Below are 17,711 nucleotides of genomic sequence, written 5' to 3' on the forward strand. Positions count from 1 at the left end.
AAAAAAAAAAAAAAAAAAAAGAGAAACTCTAAAATCCAAAATGCCCCAATTACCTTTTCCTTTGAGCATCATGTTGGCGCTCAAAAAGTTTGAGATGTTGGAGCATTTAGGATTTCAGATTTTCAGATTAGGGATACTCATTTTGTACAATGGAAAACTTCTTGGCACTGATCTGGTGAAAGAAGAAACTATGGAAGAATCCCTTTCCCTAAAAGGCTTTAGGTAACAAGATGGCCCTGACTCATTCTGGACAGTTCCTCCAAAGGTAGGCCTACAGGTAGAGCTCTTTTCTGGCAGCATGGGGGTTTTTGAGAATTTTTTTTTTTTTTTTTTTGAGGCTGGGAAAGGTTAAGAGAATGAAGGGTTCCTAGTGATGATGCAGTATCCAAGTCATTTGTATAACAAGAGCCTTATCTGACAGATTTCTAGGATAGAAACTCAGTATCCAAGCTCAGGCTTGGCAGACCGAGGTGGGCACAGTCCCCAGGATTCCAGTGTGGATTAGAGGTTTCAATCCCAATCGTATTCAACAGTCCCCTTTCCCCCAACAACCCCTTTTTATAACAATTGTTTTGTGGTGATTCTTTTACTAATATGATTATGAAAATTAAGTAACTTAGCTTGTGAATGCTCTAGCTTGGCTGCGCTGCTGGTATAAAGAAGTGCCAGACACTTGTAACTGCCTGGGATCTCTGTGAACCAGCGGCATGGAAGACTGAGAGGCACGTTGTACCAATGGCTCAGATTCAGATATGGTATTGCTGGTTCTGGTGTAATTTTCTAAAATGGCAAAAATCTCTAGGTAAAATTCCAAAAATAAAAAACCAACATACACTTCTTTGAGTTGCCTGGTAGTTATATTCCTGGAAAATTCAGTATATATGAGCCTAAGGTAGTAGATGGTCAGTAAATACTCAAGAAATAAAATAATCAAAAAATATAAAAACATAACACACATTTCTTACATGTCCTTGGTGCTTGTAAGCCCAGATTATATGCAGGATTTTTTTTTTTTTTTTTTTCCCAGACGGAGTCTCTGTTGCCCAGGCTGGAGTGAAGTGGTGTGATCTCAGCTTACTGCAACCTCCACCTCCTGAATTCAAGCGATTCTCCTGCCTCAGCCTCCTGAGTAGCTGGGATTACAGACACGCGCCAGCACGCCCGGCTGATTTTTGTATTTTTAGTAGAGACAGGGTTTCACCATGTTGGCCAGGCTGATGTCGAACTCCTGACCTCAAGTGATCCGCCCGCCTCAGCCTCTCAAAGTGCTGGGATTACAGGCGTGAGCCACCGCGCCCAGCTGCTTTTTTATACATTAAGTGTGCTTGCATGTAGACTGCGACCTCTGGCCCTCAGCCTCTTAATAAATACTCCAAATGACTTCATTGGAACAACCAGAGAATCACCCATCTATAGAGTGGGAAGTTGCTGATCTCATCACTGCGTGGGGTGGGGCGAAGGAAGCAACCCTCACCCTTTCTCGGAAAGCAGCTGGCTTTGAAGAAAGAGGAACCAGGACAGGAAAGTCCTGATTTCTAATCTGAAACAGCGCTTTTTGTCCAGAGACCGGTGACGAGCGACCCTGGGCTCGGGTTTTGATTGGGCAGTTCGGAAACTGTAAAAGCGAATTAAAAGGGTGACAAGCTAGCGCTTTAGCCTATTCAGTTCTGGGAGTTTGCACGTGACGCTCTGCTTCGTGACCTTGGCTCTGCTCTGTGGGCGCCGCCCAGCCTAGGCACGTCCATCGTTGAGTACCTTCTCCTCTGACTCCCTCTCCCTCTGCTTCTATCTCTCTCCAACTGCCCTCCCTGGCCTGTGGCTGCCCGGTCCTCCTTCCCAGCCCAGGGTAGCCGGGTACCCGGGTTCGGCTCGCTCGGGTCTCTGTCCAGGACTGGGAAGCCACGGAGGGCCGGGAAAGTGGCGCACTACTGGAGCGCACGCTTCGTACTCCCTCATCGCTGAATAACTACCGGGCAGGACTGGGTGGAACAGACAGCATATCTAGGTCATTGATGGGCTGCTGGGTACATGGATGGAGCTGGAAGGTGATGGGCACTGCTTTCTGGGGCTACCCAGCTTCGTTCCGAGGGCTCTTTTTTCCTGGGCAGAGCGGGAAAGAGGAGGGGCAGGCCGGTCGCGAAACGCAAATAGTCGAGAATAGCGATCCGGGGAGAGGCAGGTGTCTGTGGGGCCCAAGAGAAGTACCACCTCGGTAAGCAGGCCGGTGCATGCAGGGGAGCGCAGAGCCCTAAGCCCTTCTCTGGGCTCCACCCATTTTTCTGCTGGGCTTCTCATTTCCTCACTAGGTTCTAGGGTTTGCCGATCTAAATCCAGTTCGTGTACCATTGTATTGTGTAACATTTTTGGCAGCTTACATCTTTGTTTATTGAGATGTAGTTCACAAACCATACAATTAACACATTTAAATGTACATTTCAGTGGGTTTTAGTATATTCACAGAGTTGTGTAACTGTCACCTCAATTTTAGGACATTTTCATCACTCCCAAAATAAATTCTGTACCAGTTAGGTGTCACTCCCATTTCTCCCAAACCCCTAGTCCTAAGAAACCACCAATCTTTCTGTCTCTATGGGTTTGCCTATAGTATTTCATAGAAACAGCAACATATAATATGTGGTCTTTTGTAACTGGCTTCTGTTTACAAGGATCATCATACTGTAGCAAGGATCAGCTCTTCGCTCCTTTTTATTGATGAATAATACTCTACTGTATAGATACACTGTTTTGTTTATCCATCATTAGTTAATGGGAATTTGGGTTGTTTCCACTTTTTGGCTCTTGAGAATAAAATGTGATTATCAATATTCATGTATACATTTTTGGTGTGGACATAGGTTTTCAATTCTGTTGAGTATATATGTAGGAGTGGAATTGCTGGGTGATATGGTAACTCTATGTTTAATCTTTTAAGGAACTATTAGACTGTTCTCCAAAGATGAATGTACCATTGTGTATGAGAGTTCCAATTTTTCTTTTTTTTTTTTTCTTTTTTTGAGACGGAGTCTTGCTCATCGCCCAGGCTGGAGTGCAGTGGCCGGATCTCAGCTCACTCCAAGCTCCGCCTCCCGGGTTTACACCATTCTCCTGCCTCAGCCACCCGGGTAGCTGGGACTGTAGGCGCCCACCACCTTGCCCGGCTAGTTTTTTTTTTTTTTTTTGTATTTTTTAGTAGAGACGGGGTTTCAGCATGTTAGCCAGGATGGTCTCGATCTCCTGACCTTGTGATCCGCTCGTCTCGGCCTCCCAAAGTGCTGGGATTACAGGCTTGAGCCACCGCGCCCGGCCGAGAGTTCCAATTTTTCTACATCCTCACCAACACTTATTATCTTTTTTGTTATAACCATTCTAGTGGATATGAAATGGTATCTTTATGGTTTTGATTTGTATTTCCCTAATGGCTAATTATGCATTATTTAAAAATTATAAGCTAATTAATTTTTACAAAGATTTACATGCTGTGATTTTGACAACTTAACTTCTAGGTCACGTGCCCAAAAGTCACAGAGCCTAGACCCAAACCAAGCCTCTGTAAGGCTAATGCTTGAACTCCATCCTCTCTTTCCTAGAAGACAATCTGGAATACATTTTTCAGAACTCCATTTGTTGCCTCTGTTAGAAAGAAAACACTGGGCAAGATGAACCTGCAATTAGACTAAATGGTTTATTTCTTATTTGCTGTTAGGAGTGTGTAAGGAGATTTTTTGGTCTCCCATTTTTACTTTATAAAAAATGAGTGAATGGGCCAAGCACAGTGGCTCATGCATGTAATCCCAGCACGTTGTGAGGCCGAGGCAGGCAGATCACTTGAGGTCAGGAGTTTGATATCAGCCTGGCCAACATGGCAAAATCCCATCTCTACTAAAAATACAAAAAATTAGCCGGGTGTAGTGGCATGCACCTGTAATTCCAGCTATACGGGAGGCTAAGGAATGAACATTGCTTGAACCCCGGAGAGGCGGAGGTTGCAGTGAGCCAAGACTGCGCCACTGCACTCCAGCCTGGGTGACAGAGTGAGGCTGTTTATCAAAATAAATAAATAAATAAATAAAGGAAAGAAAAGAAAAGAAAAGAAAAAGCTCTTAATTGAAGTAGTAACCCTTTCTTGGGTGTTTAATGATACTGTGTTTCTCTTCATGTAAGTGCCCCTTGGATTCCTCCTCCCCACTACCATCAGGTCATGGAATGGGGAGGGGCACTCAGTTTCAACAGCAGTGGTCTCCAAATTTTGTTCAAATGCATAACTATAAAAAATTTTTGGTATACATTCTCTACATATAGCTATACATTTTATACATATACAACTATCAATCTTGATTTAGACATTACTAAAGCTTAATTTTTCTCTCTTTTTTTTTTCCATTAAAAATTCAGATTGAGGCCGGGCACGGTGGCTCAAGCCTGTAATCCCAGCACTTTGGGAGGCCGAGACGGGCGGATCACGAGGTCAGGAGATCGAGACCATCCTGGCTAACACGGTGAAACCCCGTCTCTACTAAAAAAAAAAAAATACAAAAAACTAGCCGGGCGAGGTGGCGGGCGCCTGTAATCCCAGCTACTCTGGCGGCTGAGGCCAGGAGAATGGTGTAAACCCGGAGAGGCATAGATTGCAGTGAGCCGAGATCGCGCCACTGGCAGCTCTACAGCCTGGGCGACGCAGAAGCGAGACTCGGTCCTCAAAAAAAAAAAAAAAAAAAAAAAAAAACAACCAATCAGATTGAACTATCCTTCACAGTGGCTCCAGAAGACCACACTCCCCTGTGGGAGCACAGCAGTTGTGGAGCTGAAGACAGAACTGAAACCCAGGAAATAAGAGTTCAAGTATATGCCAGGAAATCTGACCTCTAAATTCCTTAAAGTTAGAGAGAGACTGAACATACATCAGTGAGACATTGAAGACTTTTAATATTTGCAGTAAACCTTGGCATAGATCACTTAACTTCCCTAAGACTGAATCCAAAAAGCACAAGGAGATACTATAAAGCTTGTGACAGCATGGTGAATTCCAGACAACCTAGCATTCCCTATAGCCAAGGGAGCTCCAACTCCTAACAGTAGCTTTGGATGCAGAACTGATACAACTGGGAAAGTAAATGAACGTAGTACCTCACCGTGAATCTCTAGCACGCCTGTAGTGATTGACCTAACTCCACACATGACTCTGTGTTGATTATTGAACAAAAGGGAGCGAGGCCAAGAAGAACACAAGGTCACTCCAAGACCAAAACTGCAGTTTGCTGTGAACACTGAGAGAGCGTGAAGAGGGACAGAGATGCATGTACAACCAACAGTGCCCACCAAATTCCTTGCAAAAAATGTTTTTTTGTCATATACTACCTGGTTATATTCAAGTGTCAAGTTTGTGTGGATGGGATATCTCAGAGATTGAACTTATTATACTACACATCTACCTACAGAATGTGGCCACATCTGAAGTCAAGTGCTTGTGCACTTCCTTTAAATATACTAAACACTTGTCCCAGTTTTGTTGAAAAAAAAATCAGCCTCATCCAGTAAGCACCTGCCACTTTATATATGATGTATGCCTTTTGCTCAAAGACATAATCCCTGTGCTGATTTTTCGCCGAGCGCTGGCAGGAACTATGGGCTTTTGCGCATCCCAAAGCACTCCCCTGAGCTTAAAGACTGATTTTTAAATTGCTAATCTGCAGTATGTAAAAAACCTGATTCTTCACATCCTCTGAGACTGGCTTATTTGTTTCCTTGTTTTATGGCTCTTAGCGCTGACTTTGGGTGCCATGATACTGGGGTACATCCTAAAGCAACTTTCTCTTTCTTAAATAGTCATCAATTTTTAGTGAATGGAACCCCTCCTTGACCAAAGTGACCCATGAAGAACGCTAAAACTGAGCTCCTGGCGTGGACAGAATGGGAGATTCAGACACTTTCATTAATACCCCCCGTCTTCTTATGTTTAGACATCAACAACTGACCAGCATTAATGTCAAATTAGAGATCAAAGCTGGACAGAACAACGCTTTGTGTAATAACAAATTATTCATAAAGGACCTAAGGCCCATTGCCAGGACAACGTGGTTGTCATAACTCCTACACTTAAAGAATAAACATGCCTCTAACCTGCCCACAGTTTTTCTATAAGTGTTTTGAGAACGAATCTTCCGCCCAGTTTTCCTGCTTAGCAGTCTTAAACAAGCACCAGCTGAGATAAGCAATTTTTTTTTTTTTTTTTTTTTTATTTTGAGATCGAATCTCGCTCTGATCGCCCCAGCTGGATGCATTGGCCCAATCTCGGCTCACTGCAAGCTCCACCTCCCGGTTCACATCATTCTTCTGGCTCAGCCCTCGCCAAGTAAGCGGACCGCCTGGCTAATTTTAATAGAGACGGGGTTTCACTGTGTTAGCCAGGATGGTCTCGATCTCCTGACCTTGTGAACCACCTGCCTTGGCCTCCCAAAGTGCTGGGATTACAGGGGTGAGCCACCGCGCCCAGCCACTTTCTCTTGATAAGAAGACCACTGACTATGGGCTGGTTCTGGCCAGTTTATAGAGGCTAAGCACTCTTGTTCCTTCCTGTCCTGAACAGGCATTTTGACTTATAGAGCCTAATTGTCATAGATTTAAATGTTAAGTCTCCACCTCAGGCCTGGCATGGTGGCTCATGCCTGTAATCCCAGCACTTTGGGAGGCTGAGGTGGGTGAATCACCTGAGGTCAGGAGTTCGAGACCAGCCTGACCAACATGGCAAAACCCTGTCTCTACTAAAAATACAAAAATTAGCCGAGTGTGGTGGTGCACACCTGTAATCCCAGCTACTTGGGAGGCTGAGGAAGGAGAATCATTTGAACCTGGAAGGCAGAGGTTGCAGTGAGCTGAGATGGCACCACTGCACTCCAGCTTGGGTGCAGAGCAAGACTCCATCATGAAAAACAAAACAAAAAAAGAGTTAAGTCTCTACCTCAAAGTGAACATGGGTTGTATGTTACATGCATGTTTGTTCAATAAGCATGAGTCAGGATGACCTTCATGATTATTCATAACTCCTTCTGTAACCTGTTGAATATGTACGTTTAGCCAACCTGTTCAGCATCAAGTTCCTACCCCAACCCCTCCTCCTTTGAAGTGCCTGTCTCTGGTCTTTGCCAGAGATTATACTTCCTGGCCTGTGGGATGGCCACCTTGCAGGCCTTTAACCCTTTATATGAAATAAAGTCTCCTCTCCAAATTTCTGGATGTTGTGAGTTCTAAGTTAACAAAGTAAAGAGAAGGAATTTGGGAGACTGACAACTTTGCAAACCAGAGCCACTATAGAAGTTTGAACTTTTACTTAAGAGAGAAATAAATGTCATTCTTGCTTAAGCAACTTTTATACTGAGCATATTAGTCGGGTTGATATATAAAATTAACCATCACTCTGGGTCTCGTTTACAGCAATGGAATTTTTTTATTTTTTATTTTTTTTTTGAGACAAGGTCTTACTCTGTCAACCATGCTGGAGTGCAGGGGTGTGATCATGGCTTACTGCAGCCTTGACCTCCTAGGCACAAATAATCCTCCCACTTCAGCCTCCTGAGTAGCTGGGACCACAGACACTGGCTAATTTTTAAATTTTTTGTAGGGACACGGTCTCGCCAGCTTGCCCAGGCTGGTCTTGAACTCCTGGGCTCAGGTGATCCTCCTACCTTGGCCTCCCAAAGTGCTGAGATTACAGGTATGAGCCATTATGCCTGGACACTGTTTTTAAATAGTGAAAAAAAGGACTTGAAGTACTATTTGTGAAGATTGAGACCTCTTGCTACATAGGATTTGGAATCACAGGCTTCTAGAGATGAATTCTTAGGAATTCACATTTTAAAGAAGGAGGAACTGATACCCATAAGAGTTAAATGTCTTAGCTAAGGCTACCCAGTGCTCTGGTGAGAGACAAGGTTTCCACCTTCTAGGCCAGTACTCTTACCCCTAGGCAAAAGGTTCAAGAATGTGCAGGTGCCAGGCTTTAGTAAAATCAGCTATACTAAGCACTGTCAAATGTTTTAGCCAACAACAAAAATAATCAAGATGAAACAAAATTACTTTTTTGATTAAGTGATCACCAGCATTTCATAGACATTTATTTGACAAAGGTTTTGATCCAACAAATGCCATGTACTGTCAAGGTGAGCAAGATAGAGTACTACCTACCCTGCGGTTGTTCACAACTTAGTGGAGGGGCAGACATGCAATCAAACAATTAGAATACACTCTGTTAAAGCCACATGTACAAAGATCTAGGGTGCTATAGAAATGTGTAAAGCTAGGCCAGGCATGGTGTTGCTCACACCTGTAATCCTAGCACTTTGGGAGGCTGAGTTGGGAAGACAGTTTGAGCTCAGGAGTTTGAGATAAGCCTGGGCAACATAGTGAGACCCTGTCAGAAAGAAAGAAGGGAAGAGAGAAAGAAAGAGAGAGAAAGAGAGAGAGAGAAAGAGAGAGAGAGAGAAAGAGAGACATAAAAAAGGAAGAAAGATAGGAAGAGGGAAAGAAAAAAGAAAAAACAAAGAAAGAAAAGAGAAAAAGAAAGAAAAAAGGACGAAAGAAAGAGAAAGGAAGAGAGAAAGAAAAAAGAGAGTGGGAGAGAAAAAGAAAAAAAGAAAGGAAGAAAGAGAAAAAGGAAGGAAGGAAGGAAGGAAGGAAGGAAGGAAGGAAGGAAGGAAGGAAGGCAGGCAGGCAGGCAGGCAGGCAGGCAGGCAGGCAGGCAGGCAAGCTGTGTTTCTCAACTGAGGAATGATTCCAACCCCTGACCCCAGGAGACATTTGGCAATGTCTGGAGACATTTTTATTATGACTGGAGACGGGGGGGTGGCTACAGGCAACTAGTGTGTAAACACCAGGGACACGGCTAAATATCCTAAAATTCACAGGACAGCCCCTCTGACTTAAAAGACTTAGCAGGCCCAAAATATCAATAGGGCTGAGGTTGGTAACCTCTGGTATAGAGCCAGCAAAATCTTCTAGAAGAGACAGGGAAGTGGGTAAAGCTTGGTTTGGGGATGAGGGAGTGGTTAGGGAAGTGTTTAGTAAAGAGATAAAGACCGGGGTGTGGGGGAAGGGAAACTCCTAGCCGAAGGGACAACATGTACAAAGCTGCAGAAGGTGACATATTTGGGCAATCCCGAACATCGGGGATAGAGCTGTGGTCATTAAGGCTGGACAGGTAGGCAGGAGCCAGACGTGTAAGAAATCATATCGAGTTAGAGGAATTACTGTAAGAAAAACTGTTTGGCTGTTTATAAGTCACGCAGGAGCACAGTGTTGGGACATCTCTCTGCGGGCTAAAACTGCTGAAGAAAGCTGTATGAAATGAAGCTTTTCTCATCCTGCTTTCTTAGGGCCTGGTGTTTTCCAGGCCTGTGTTACTGTCTCAGAGACAAAGTCAGGGCTGCTTCACTGGAATATGAGTGGTGAACTAGCTCTCTATTAAAGTCACTCAGCTGGTGTCTTGATAGTGTGATGGGATCATGAACAGGGGTGAAGTGGTTATTTTTCATGAGTTAGGCTTAATATAGGCTGACGTGTATTTCTTCTTTCATAGAGCATCCCTAGTCCAGAAATGGGGAGCTATGAACCTTAAGATTAGACTACCAGTTTAAATCTAAATGAGCTGCCCTCTTCTCCTACAAAAGAAAAGTTGGGCAGGTAGGGTATTGTAATGAAGGTTTCTCTTTCTCTTAAGCAAATGATGATCAAAGCAACTGACAAACTGTCACGGAATCTGTCAGACCTCACTCTGGCCTTGCTGCTTCTCTCCAGCTTCTGAACTTTTCTTCCTTTTGTCATGCTCTGAGCCCATTCCTTGAAAACTAACCGGTCCCTGACTCCTGGTCTGCAGACGTCCTGGGTCTGCTGAGCTCTGATTCAAGTGCCTGCCTCTGCCTCTTGGTGGGTTGAAGCTTCATGGAGGTGAGTGATCCTTTTTTTACTTAGCAGGGCTTCTAGGAATAGTGTGGAAAACAGGATCATAGAAGAGAATATGGATTTGGGAGCACAAAAGGAAATTCATGAAGAGACGTATTTAACTTGTGACAGCTGGTAGCTACTATACTCTCTCCAGGCCTTGGAATAACTGATAATTTAGACTAGAGAAGCTGGTAGGAAAGTAATGAAATCCACCAAAACATTTTGAGAAAAATTAAACTATATACTATACAAAATTCACCTTATCAATGTAATCATTTTGTTTTAGATTTAAAAATTATTATGTATAACTTGGTTTGCTTACAATACCTTCACATTTGATTATTTTGTATTTAAGGCAGACTCGATACTCAGATAGTAAACATTTTTAATTGAATTCCTTCCTTTAAGACCTCTTCAGAGCTAAAATAAAGGAAGTTATATTCTTCTCAACTTAGTGTTTTCCTGATCGTTAGACAGACAAAAGAAAATGCTTATTTACTACATGAAAGCTTGAAAAACTCACTAAAATTCATCGACAAGAGATGTTGACACAGGGGCCCTTGAATCCTGAGTTATCATCCATTTCTACCAGTTTCCACTTCTAATAAAGTTTAATTTCATTATATTAATCATTAAGATCAGTTTCTAATTTCCTCTATCACAGGACCTTTAGGTTTGCTGTTACTCATCTCTGTCCTTAGCTATTGAAGCAAACAGGGTGATAAGCATTTTGTTTATAATTCCTAGGGGAAAAATAAACACTATTGCCTATATCTACTATATTCTTATGACTTTAAGGCCAAGTCAGTGAAAATAGACACTTTTCCATAATAGTAAAAAAAAAACTGTTTGTGTGATAGTGAGCTTCCCATTACTTCAGACGTTCAGGCAGAGGTTGGAAAGGAGTGAATTAAATGGCTTAAAATTTCTTTCAACTCTGAGAAGCTCCGAGAAGTCAGAAAGTTCAGAATCTTTCCTTCTGATGTGAAAATGGCATGACTCGTGAAGCAGGAGTGTGTCTTGCTCTTAGGTTTGAGCTGGCTGTGCCGTATCGTTTGTCTCTGTGGAGGAATTGTATTTTTTTGCTCTCAAAGCTAATTATTCATAAAATCTGGCCATCAAAATTTAAAAATTACTTTGAAGGAATAAAGGTTGAAAAGCAAATGAACTCTCCTTAGATATCTTAACCATGATTTCAAAAGTTTACAACACAAAACTTCTCAGGAAAAAAAAGTCTCTGGTAGAAATTAAGGATTTCTTATGCAAGCTTCCAAAGACCTCATAGCTCTAATCTTTGCCTTTTCTCTGCTCTTTGAGAATATGCACAGTGAACCAAAGGAGGAAGAGATGTACTTTGTTTGTTTGTTTGTTTGTTTGTTTTTTGAGACGGAGTCTCGCTCTGTCGCCCAGGCTGGAGTGCAGTGGCCGGATCTCAGCTCACTGCAAGCTCCGCCTCCCGGGTTTACACCATTCTCCTGCCTCAGCCTCCCGAGTAGCTGGGACTACAGGCGCCCGCCACCTCGCCTGGCTAGTTTTTTGTATTTTTTAGTAGAGACGGGGTTTCACAGTGTTAGTCAGGATGGTCTTGATCTCCTGACCTCGTGATCTGCCCATCTCGGCCTCCCAAAGTGCTGGGATTACAGGTTTGAGCCACCGCACCCGGCCTCTTTTTTTTTTTTTAAAGGCAGAGTCTCACTCTGATGCCCAGGCTGGAGTGCAGTGGCACCATCTCAACTCACTGCAACCTCTGCCTCCAGGGTTCAAATGATTCTCATGCCTCAGCCTCCCGAATAGCTGGGACTACAGGGGTACACCACCACGCCTGGCTAATTTTTGTATTTTTTTTTTTTTAGTAGAGATAGGGTCTCACCATGTTACCCAGGCTTGTCTTGAACTCCTGACCTCAGGTGATCCTCCTGCCTCGGCCTCTCACAGTGCTAAGATTACAGGCCTGGGCCATTGTGCCCTGCTGATGTGCTTTCTTATAAAGTGATTCCTGCCAGCCGCGGCTTTATAAGGATGAATATCAATTCCTGACTCGAATTTCTCTCTCTCCGCCTTAAGGTTAGACTTCCCCTAAAAGGGGCTGGCAGTAGATGTGCTTCCTAAAAGATTTCCAGGTCCAGAAATTTTAGAATCTCCTTTGGTTTCCAATTCTATGTCTCCCTCTAGCGCAATAGGAAGTTACTGCAGATATTTTGCCTCACAAATTTGATCCATTTAATAAATTCAATTCCACAAAACATATTGATGGGCTTCCTGCTAACTCAATGGTTAATAGGCTTTGGGGTCAAATAAAGAGTTCAAATCTGGGATCCACTACTTAATAATTGTGACTCTGGCAAGATACTTTAAACAATCTAAGCTTCAGTTTCCTTAAATATGTGGTAATAATACATATATCATAGGGTTGTTCTGAGATTAAATGAAACGATGTATGTAAAGCCTCTTCCACAGTGAGTGCTCAGCAAATATTAGCTAATATAATTAATCCCTTGTTTTACAGAAAAGGATATATTATTGAAAGCCAGGGGAATTGGCAAACCTTCAGCTAGCAAGATGAATTAACCATATAAAAAATCAATCAATCATATAATATCAACAATTAATAACATGAAATATATTTTCATATCATAAAATTAACCCTTTTGAAGTTTACAATTCAGTGGTTTTTAGTATACTCACAAAGTTATACAATTATCAACCCTATTTAATTCCAGAACATTTTCATTACCCCCAAAAGAAATTCCATACCCATTATCAGTCACTTCCCATTCCTCTTTGCCCCGCCTTGGTAACCACTATATAATTTAAATATACTTTTAAAATGCATTGAATAAAATTCCTGAGTGATATCCACCTTCAAAAGACACTACATTCACTAGGATTATAAACTGATGTTGGTATGTATTCCTTCTCCTAGATTACCTTCAAGTGGCCAGATTCTTCTGTACGTTTTATCTTATTCAGAATGTATCTCTTTTCAAAGTTTTTGAGACAGCTCTGACTGGCTTAAAATGCAGTCTTTTTTTGAACTTGTGTATTCCCTGATAGGCATATTTTCTGGGTTTGGTTTTCTTTTCATTTATAAAAATAGAGACAGGATCTTACTATGTTGCCCAGGTTGGTCTCAAACTCCTGGCCTCAAGCAATCCTCCTGACTCAGCCTCCCAAAGTGGTAGGATTATAGGTACGAGCCACTATACCCTGCCCTAGATTTGGTCTTCTAAGCACATATTGAGGGGGTGGAAAATAAACAGACATTTTTCTCTTCCCTTCCACAGAATTGCCCATTCAGCCTAGTACACAGAATGAAGTCATCTTCTTTTTAAAGCTTTCATTATCTTTTGGTTAATGTACTTTCTTTTTTTTGAGATGGAGTCTCGCTCTATCCCCCAGGCTGGAGTGCAGTGGAAGCTGCTCCTTCTGGGTTCACACCATTCTCCTGCCTCAGCCTCCCAAGTAGCTAGGACTACAGGCGCCTGCCACCACACTCAGCTAATTTTTTGTATTTTTAGTAGAGGCGGGGTTTCACTGTGTTAGCCAGGATGGTCTCAATTTCCTGACCTTGTGATCTGCCCATCTCGGCCTCCCAAAGTGCTGGGATTATAGGCATGAGCCACCGTGCCCGGTCAGTTAATGTAACCTTTAGTAAATTATTAATATGTAAAAGGATGGTGAATTAAAAATTTTAATTGTACAACAAAACCATGGGGAAGAAGACTAGAAATATGACTTTTCAACATGTTATAGAGAGTTCTAAATTCTGAGGCCCTTTTTAAAAAAAACTAAAAAACTTGTTTTGGTAGGCTATGAAAAACACCGGAAGATTTTGGAAGGCAGAGGAGGGTTGGCAATTATTATTAATAATTAGACTTTGCAACTGATTAGATGATAGGGAAGAAAGAATTGAATAAAATATCTAAAGATAACTCAGATTTCAAAACTGGAAGATTGATGGTACAATAAATACAAATAGGGAAGTCAAGAGATGGAAATGATTTAGGGATAAATATGAGTTCCGTTTCAGTCAGGTTGATTTTCAAGGACACAGTTGTGGGCTCAAGAGATTTGGGAGTTATCTTTCTTTACAGACTGTATATAAAGGTATGGGAATGAATGGCTCACTTGGTAAGAACAAAGTGGTTAAAGGCAGAAGAACTAGGACAGTATCGTATTACAAGGGCCAAAGGAAACATTAAATAAGTCAAGGAAGATAGAGATTGACAGTGTCATTAAATAGTGTTTGGCAAACTCTACCTTAGCACCCTAAGAAAAAATTTCAACAGAGTGCTATGGTAGAGGGTCCATTACAAGAGCAGAAATTCAGGCAAGTTACCTTAAGTGAAGAGGTAACTTCGCTTACTTTGAGGATAAACATTTGTGAGCAAGGCATCCTGCTAGGCACAGAAATCCCAGGAAGAACCAAAGGACAGTGCTGTGGTTAACATAATACAGCCATTCTCCACATTTGTTTCTCTCTGTAATTCTCGTCTCTGCCAAATAACTGGCTCTCTCCACTCTGCATCTCTGCATTTCTTCTGATTTCTGTTTAAAATTTATCTCCTTTATTCTGTTTTCTCTTTCAAGTCCTAAGCGCTACCTCATGGCAGTCTTTAAACTTTTGCTCTTACTTTCGACTTCTGGATTCTCCCTTTGTTCAAAGATTCAAATTCATGAGAAGTTCTGGTTTGCCGGATCATCTTTTTGTATTAGGTCATGTCTTGGATTGCTGGACAGCCTATGAAATGAGTTTGAAGCCCATCTGTGGCCTGGGAGAGGGAGTGGAGGCCACATGGTGTGTGTAGGCCCGACCTTTAGCATGTACTATGGGAAAGACAGCTACTATGATTAAGACATCAAGCAGGTATTAGGAATCAATCTTAGTTTAAAATTCAAGTGTGCAAAGAATAGCACTTCGTATTTTCTATAACACTCCTAAATATTGGCTTTGTGTTCCCATTCCTGTGGGCTGGAGGTAAATTTGTCATCTTTCAGGAAAGGCATCCACACTGATCAGTGCTGAAAGTCCATTACCCAATCTAGACAAGTTGATATATTGAGGACATTTTGAAATATTCTGCCCACCCCCAGCACATGTGCAGGCACACACACCCACACACACACACCTTTCTTTAAATATACAGAAACGTTAAATAAAGTGTCAAAAACGATTTAAGTGTTAGTTTTTGTTTGTTTGTTTGTTTTTTGTTTTGAGACAGAATCTTACTCTGTCGCCAGACTGGAGTGCAGTGGTGCAGTCTCAGCTCTCTGCAACCTCTGCCTCCTGGGTTCAAGTGATTCTTCTGCCTCAGCCTTCCAAGTAAGTGGGACTACAGGCACCCGCCACCACGCCTGGCTAATTTTTTGTATTTTTAGTAGAGACAGGGTTTCACCATGTTGGCCAGGATGGTCTCAATCTCTTGACCTCATGATCCACCCACCTCGGCCTCCCAAAGTGCTGGGATTAAAGGCGTGAGCCACTGCGCCCGGCCTTAAGTGTTAGTTTTAAATGGTGGATTAAAACTGATTATTCCCCTTCTCTTAGAAACTCATCCTTCTTTAAGTCAAAAACTACAAGGAGAATGAAAAATAGACAAACAATTTGCAATGAAACTAGAGACATCAAATAGCTTGGACTAAAATCTGTGAGGAAGGACTGCCAAACATAGTGAAAGTCAAGCAGGAATGTGAGGGAGGATGCCTAGGGATGCAGACCTTACATGAAGGGAGGTGGCACCTTTCCCAAGAAAGTACCCCATCCTGTTGGCCATGACTCACAAGCCCTGGTACAGAACAAAGAGAACAGGCAAGCAGGCTTAAGCTGGGCTTTCCTGCAACCATTTGTTACACAGATTTGAGATATAGGAAAGGTGAAGTTGAACAAGGACAAATATGCCATATTTTCAGAAAACAGTCTGTGGCTGATGTAGAATGGAGGAGAGAGACTCTGCATTGCAAACAACGCTGCAGTGTTGATCACGGGGGAAAAAGAACCCATGGAACATTGTTTTATAAAGAAAACAGCCTCAAATATAACCCTGCCTCCATCCTCATACAAGTCTCTTGGAAATAGCTGATTCGGGAAGAACTCACCTCATTCAAAGATGTTTAGAGAAATAAAAAATAAATAGCACCTATAAAACAACAACGGGAGAAAATGTCCAAAGCAAAGCACAGAAAGTTATGGAGTTAGAAGATATGTAAAAGAAATTAATAGAAATAAAAACTGGAGTGAGAAGCTTCAACATCTGTCTGATAAGAGTTTCAGAAAAAGAGGCTACAGAGAATGGTTGAAAGGCAACATTCAAAGAGAAGATGGCCATATTAGGTCCAGACAGGCAAGACCCAGGTTTGGGGAGATCAGATATCAGCAATAGGGAACACAGGCTATGTGGGAAACTATGGAGCAAAGGGCTAGAGACTCAAGCAAAAGCATTTTGACAACAAAAGTGAGAATCTAGATATGGAATGAGGGCAATATAAATAGTTATTAATGAGAATGGAATTTGATCATGAAGCAAAGAATGTTTAGCCATGTTCCCCTGGCTAGAATAAATCTGAATATAAGGGAAACTAAGCCCATAAGGAGAGGTAAATATAAACTTCTAACTGGGAATGGGCAGGGTTAGGAATGAGGAACAGAGCAGTTCTGGATACTCCAATTCTCAAGTGGACGTATGGCAGATGGAAATAGCTCTGGCCTTCAGGATAGAGTTCTTTGAATTTCCTGATTCCACCAAAGACTTGAGTATCAGAGCAAGTTCGTACTCCTCTGAGCTCCAGTTTTCCTCTCAAGAACAGGAGAGTAACCTCTGGACAAACTCAGGGATTTTGCCTCAGAATACATCTTCTGTCTGTATTTTTATCCTTCAGAGGAAGATGATATGCAAGTTGAAAATAAAAGCCTGGGACTTCTAGTTGCACTTTGCCCTGGTTCCATAAATGTAGTAAAGGTCCAGATATGAGCACCTCATGGTCAGAGCCTCCATGTTATTCATTTCTTTTTTTTTTTTGAGACGGAGTCTTGCTCTGTCGCCCAGGCTGGAGTGCGGTGGCCAGATCTCGGCTCACTGCAAGCTCCGCCTCCCGGGTTCACGCCATTCTCCTGCCTCAGCCACCCGAGTAGCTGGGACTACAGGCGCCCGCCACCTCGCCCGGCTAGTTTTTTGTATTTTTTAGTAGAGACAGGGTTTCACCGTGTTAGCCAGGATGGTCTCGATCTCCTGACCTCGTGATCCGCCCGTCTCGGCCTCCCAAAGTGCTGGGATTACAGGCTTGAGCCACCGCGCCCGGCCCATGTTATTCATTTCTATGCTCCGGGAAGTATGAGCATAGAAACACAGCTGGCATCACTGAATGTTTATTTACACCATTAGACCTTTAGGCACTGAGATTGAAGTCACTTCTGGTGGCTATTCATCAAATAGTAGCCCACCCTGGATTATTCAATGTAAAAATTCTGGCTCTGGGCCGGGCGTGGTGGCTCATACCTGTCATCCCAGCACTTTGGGAGGCCAAGGTGGGTGGATCACTTGAGGTCAGGAGTTCGAGACCAGCCTGGCCAACATGGTGAAACCCCGTCTCTATTAAAAATACAAAAAATTAGCCAGGTATGGTGGCACATGCCTGTAATCCCAGCTGCTTGGGAGGCTGAGACAGAAGACTCGCTTGAACCTGGGAGGCAGAGGTTGCAGTGAGCAGAGAGCGTGCCATTACACTCCAGCCTAGGCGAAACAGTGAGACTTTGTCTCAAAAAAAAAAAAAAAAAAAAAAAA

The 17,711-nt window shown here is 42.6% G+C and overlaps 1 protein-coding gene across 5 annotated transcripts in view; it reads left to right on the forward strand.

The window, feature by feature from the left end:
- Positions 1-8,707: 8,707 nt before the first annotated feature.
- The window catches only part of TRIM69 (tripartite motif containing 69), a 27,640-nt gene continuing 18,636 nt past the window's right edge, over positions 8,708-17,711 (forward strand). The window contains exons 1-2 of one of the 5 annotated variants that reach the window (XM_017861028.1): positions 8,708-9,190; positions 9,710-9,936. In XM_017861028.1, the coding sequence (XP_017716517.1) occupies positions 9,931-9,936 (6 nt within the window). In that variant the 5' untranslated portion in view covers positions 8,708-9,190; positions 9,710-9,930. Of the gene's footprint in view, positions 9,191-9,476; positions 9,937-17,711 lie in introns of those variants that run through there. The other 4 variants (XM_017861026.1, XM_017861029.1, XM_017861030.1 and 1 more) reach the window with 4 other exon arrangements.

The sequence above is a fragment of the Rhinopithecus bieti genome, unplaced genomic scaffold, assembly GCF_001698545.2.
Source record: "Rhinopithecus bieti isolate Rb0 unplaced genomic scaffold, ASM169854v2 scaffold_55715, whole genome shotgun sequence".
Taxonomy (NCBI): Eukaryota; Metazoa; Chordata; class Mammalia; order Primates; family Cercopithecidae; genus Rhinopithecus; species Rhinopithecus bieti.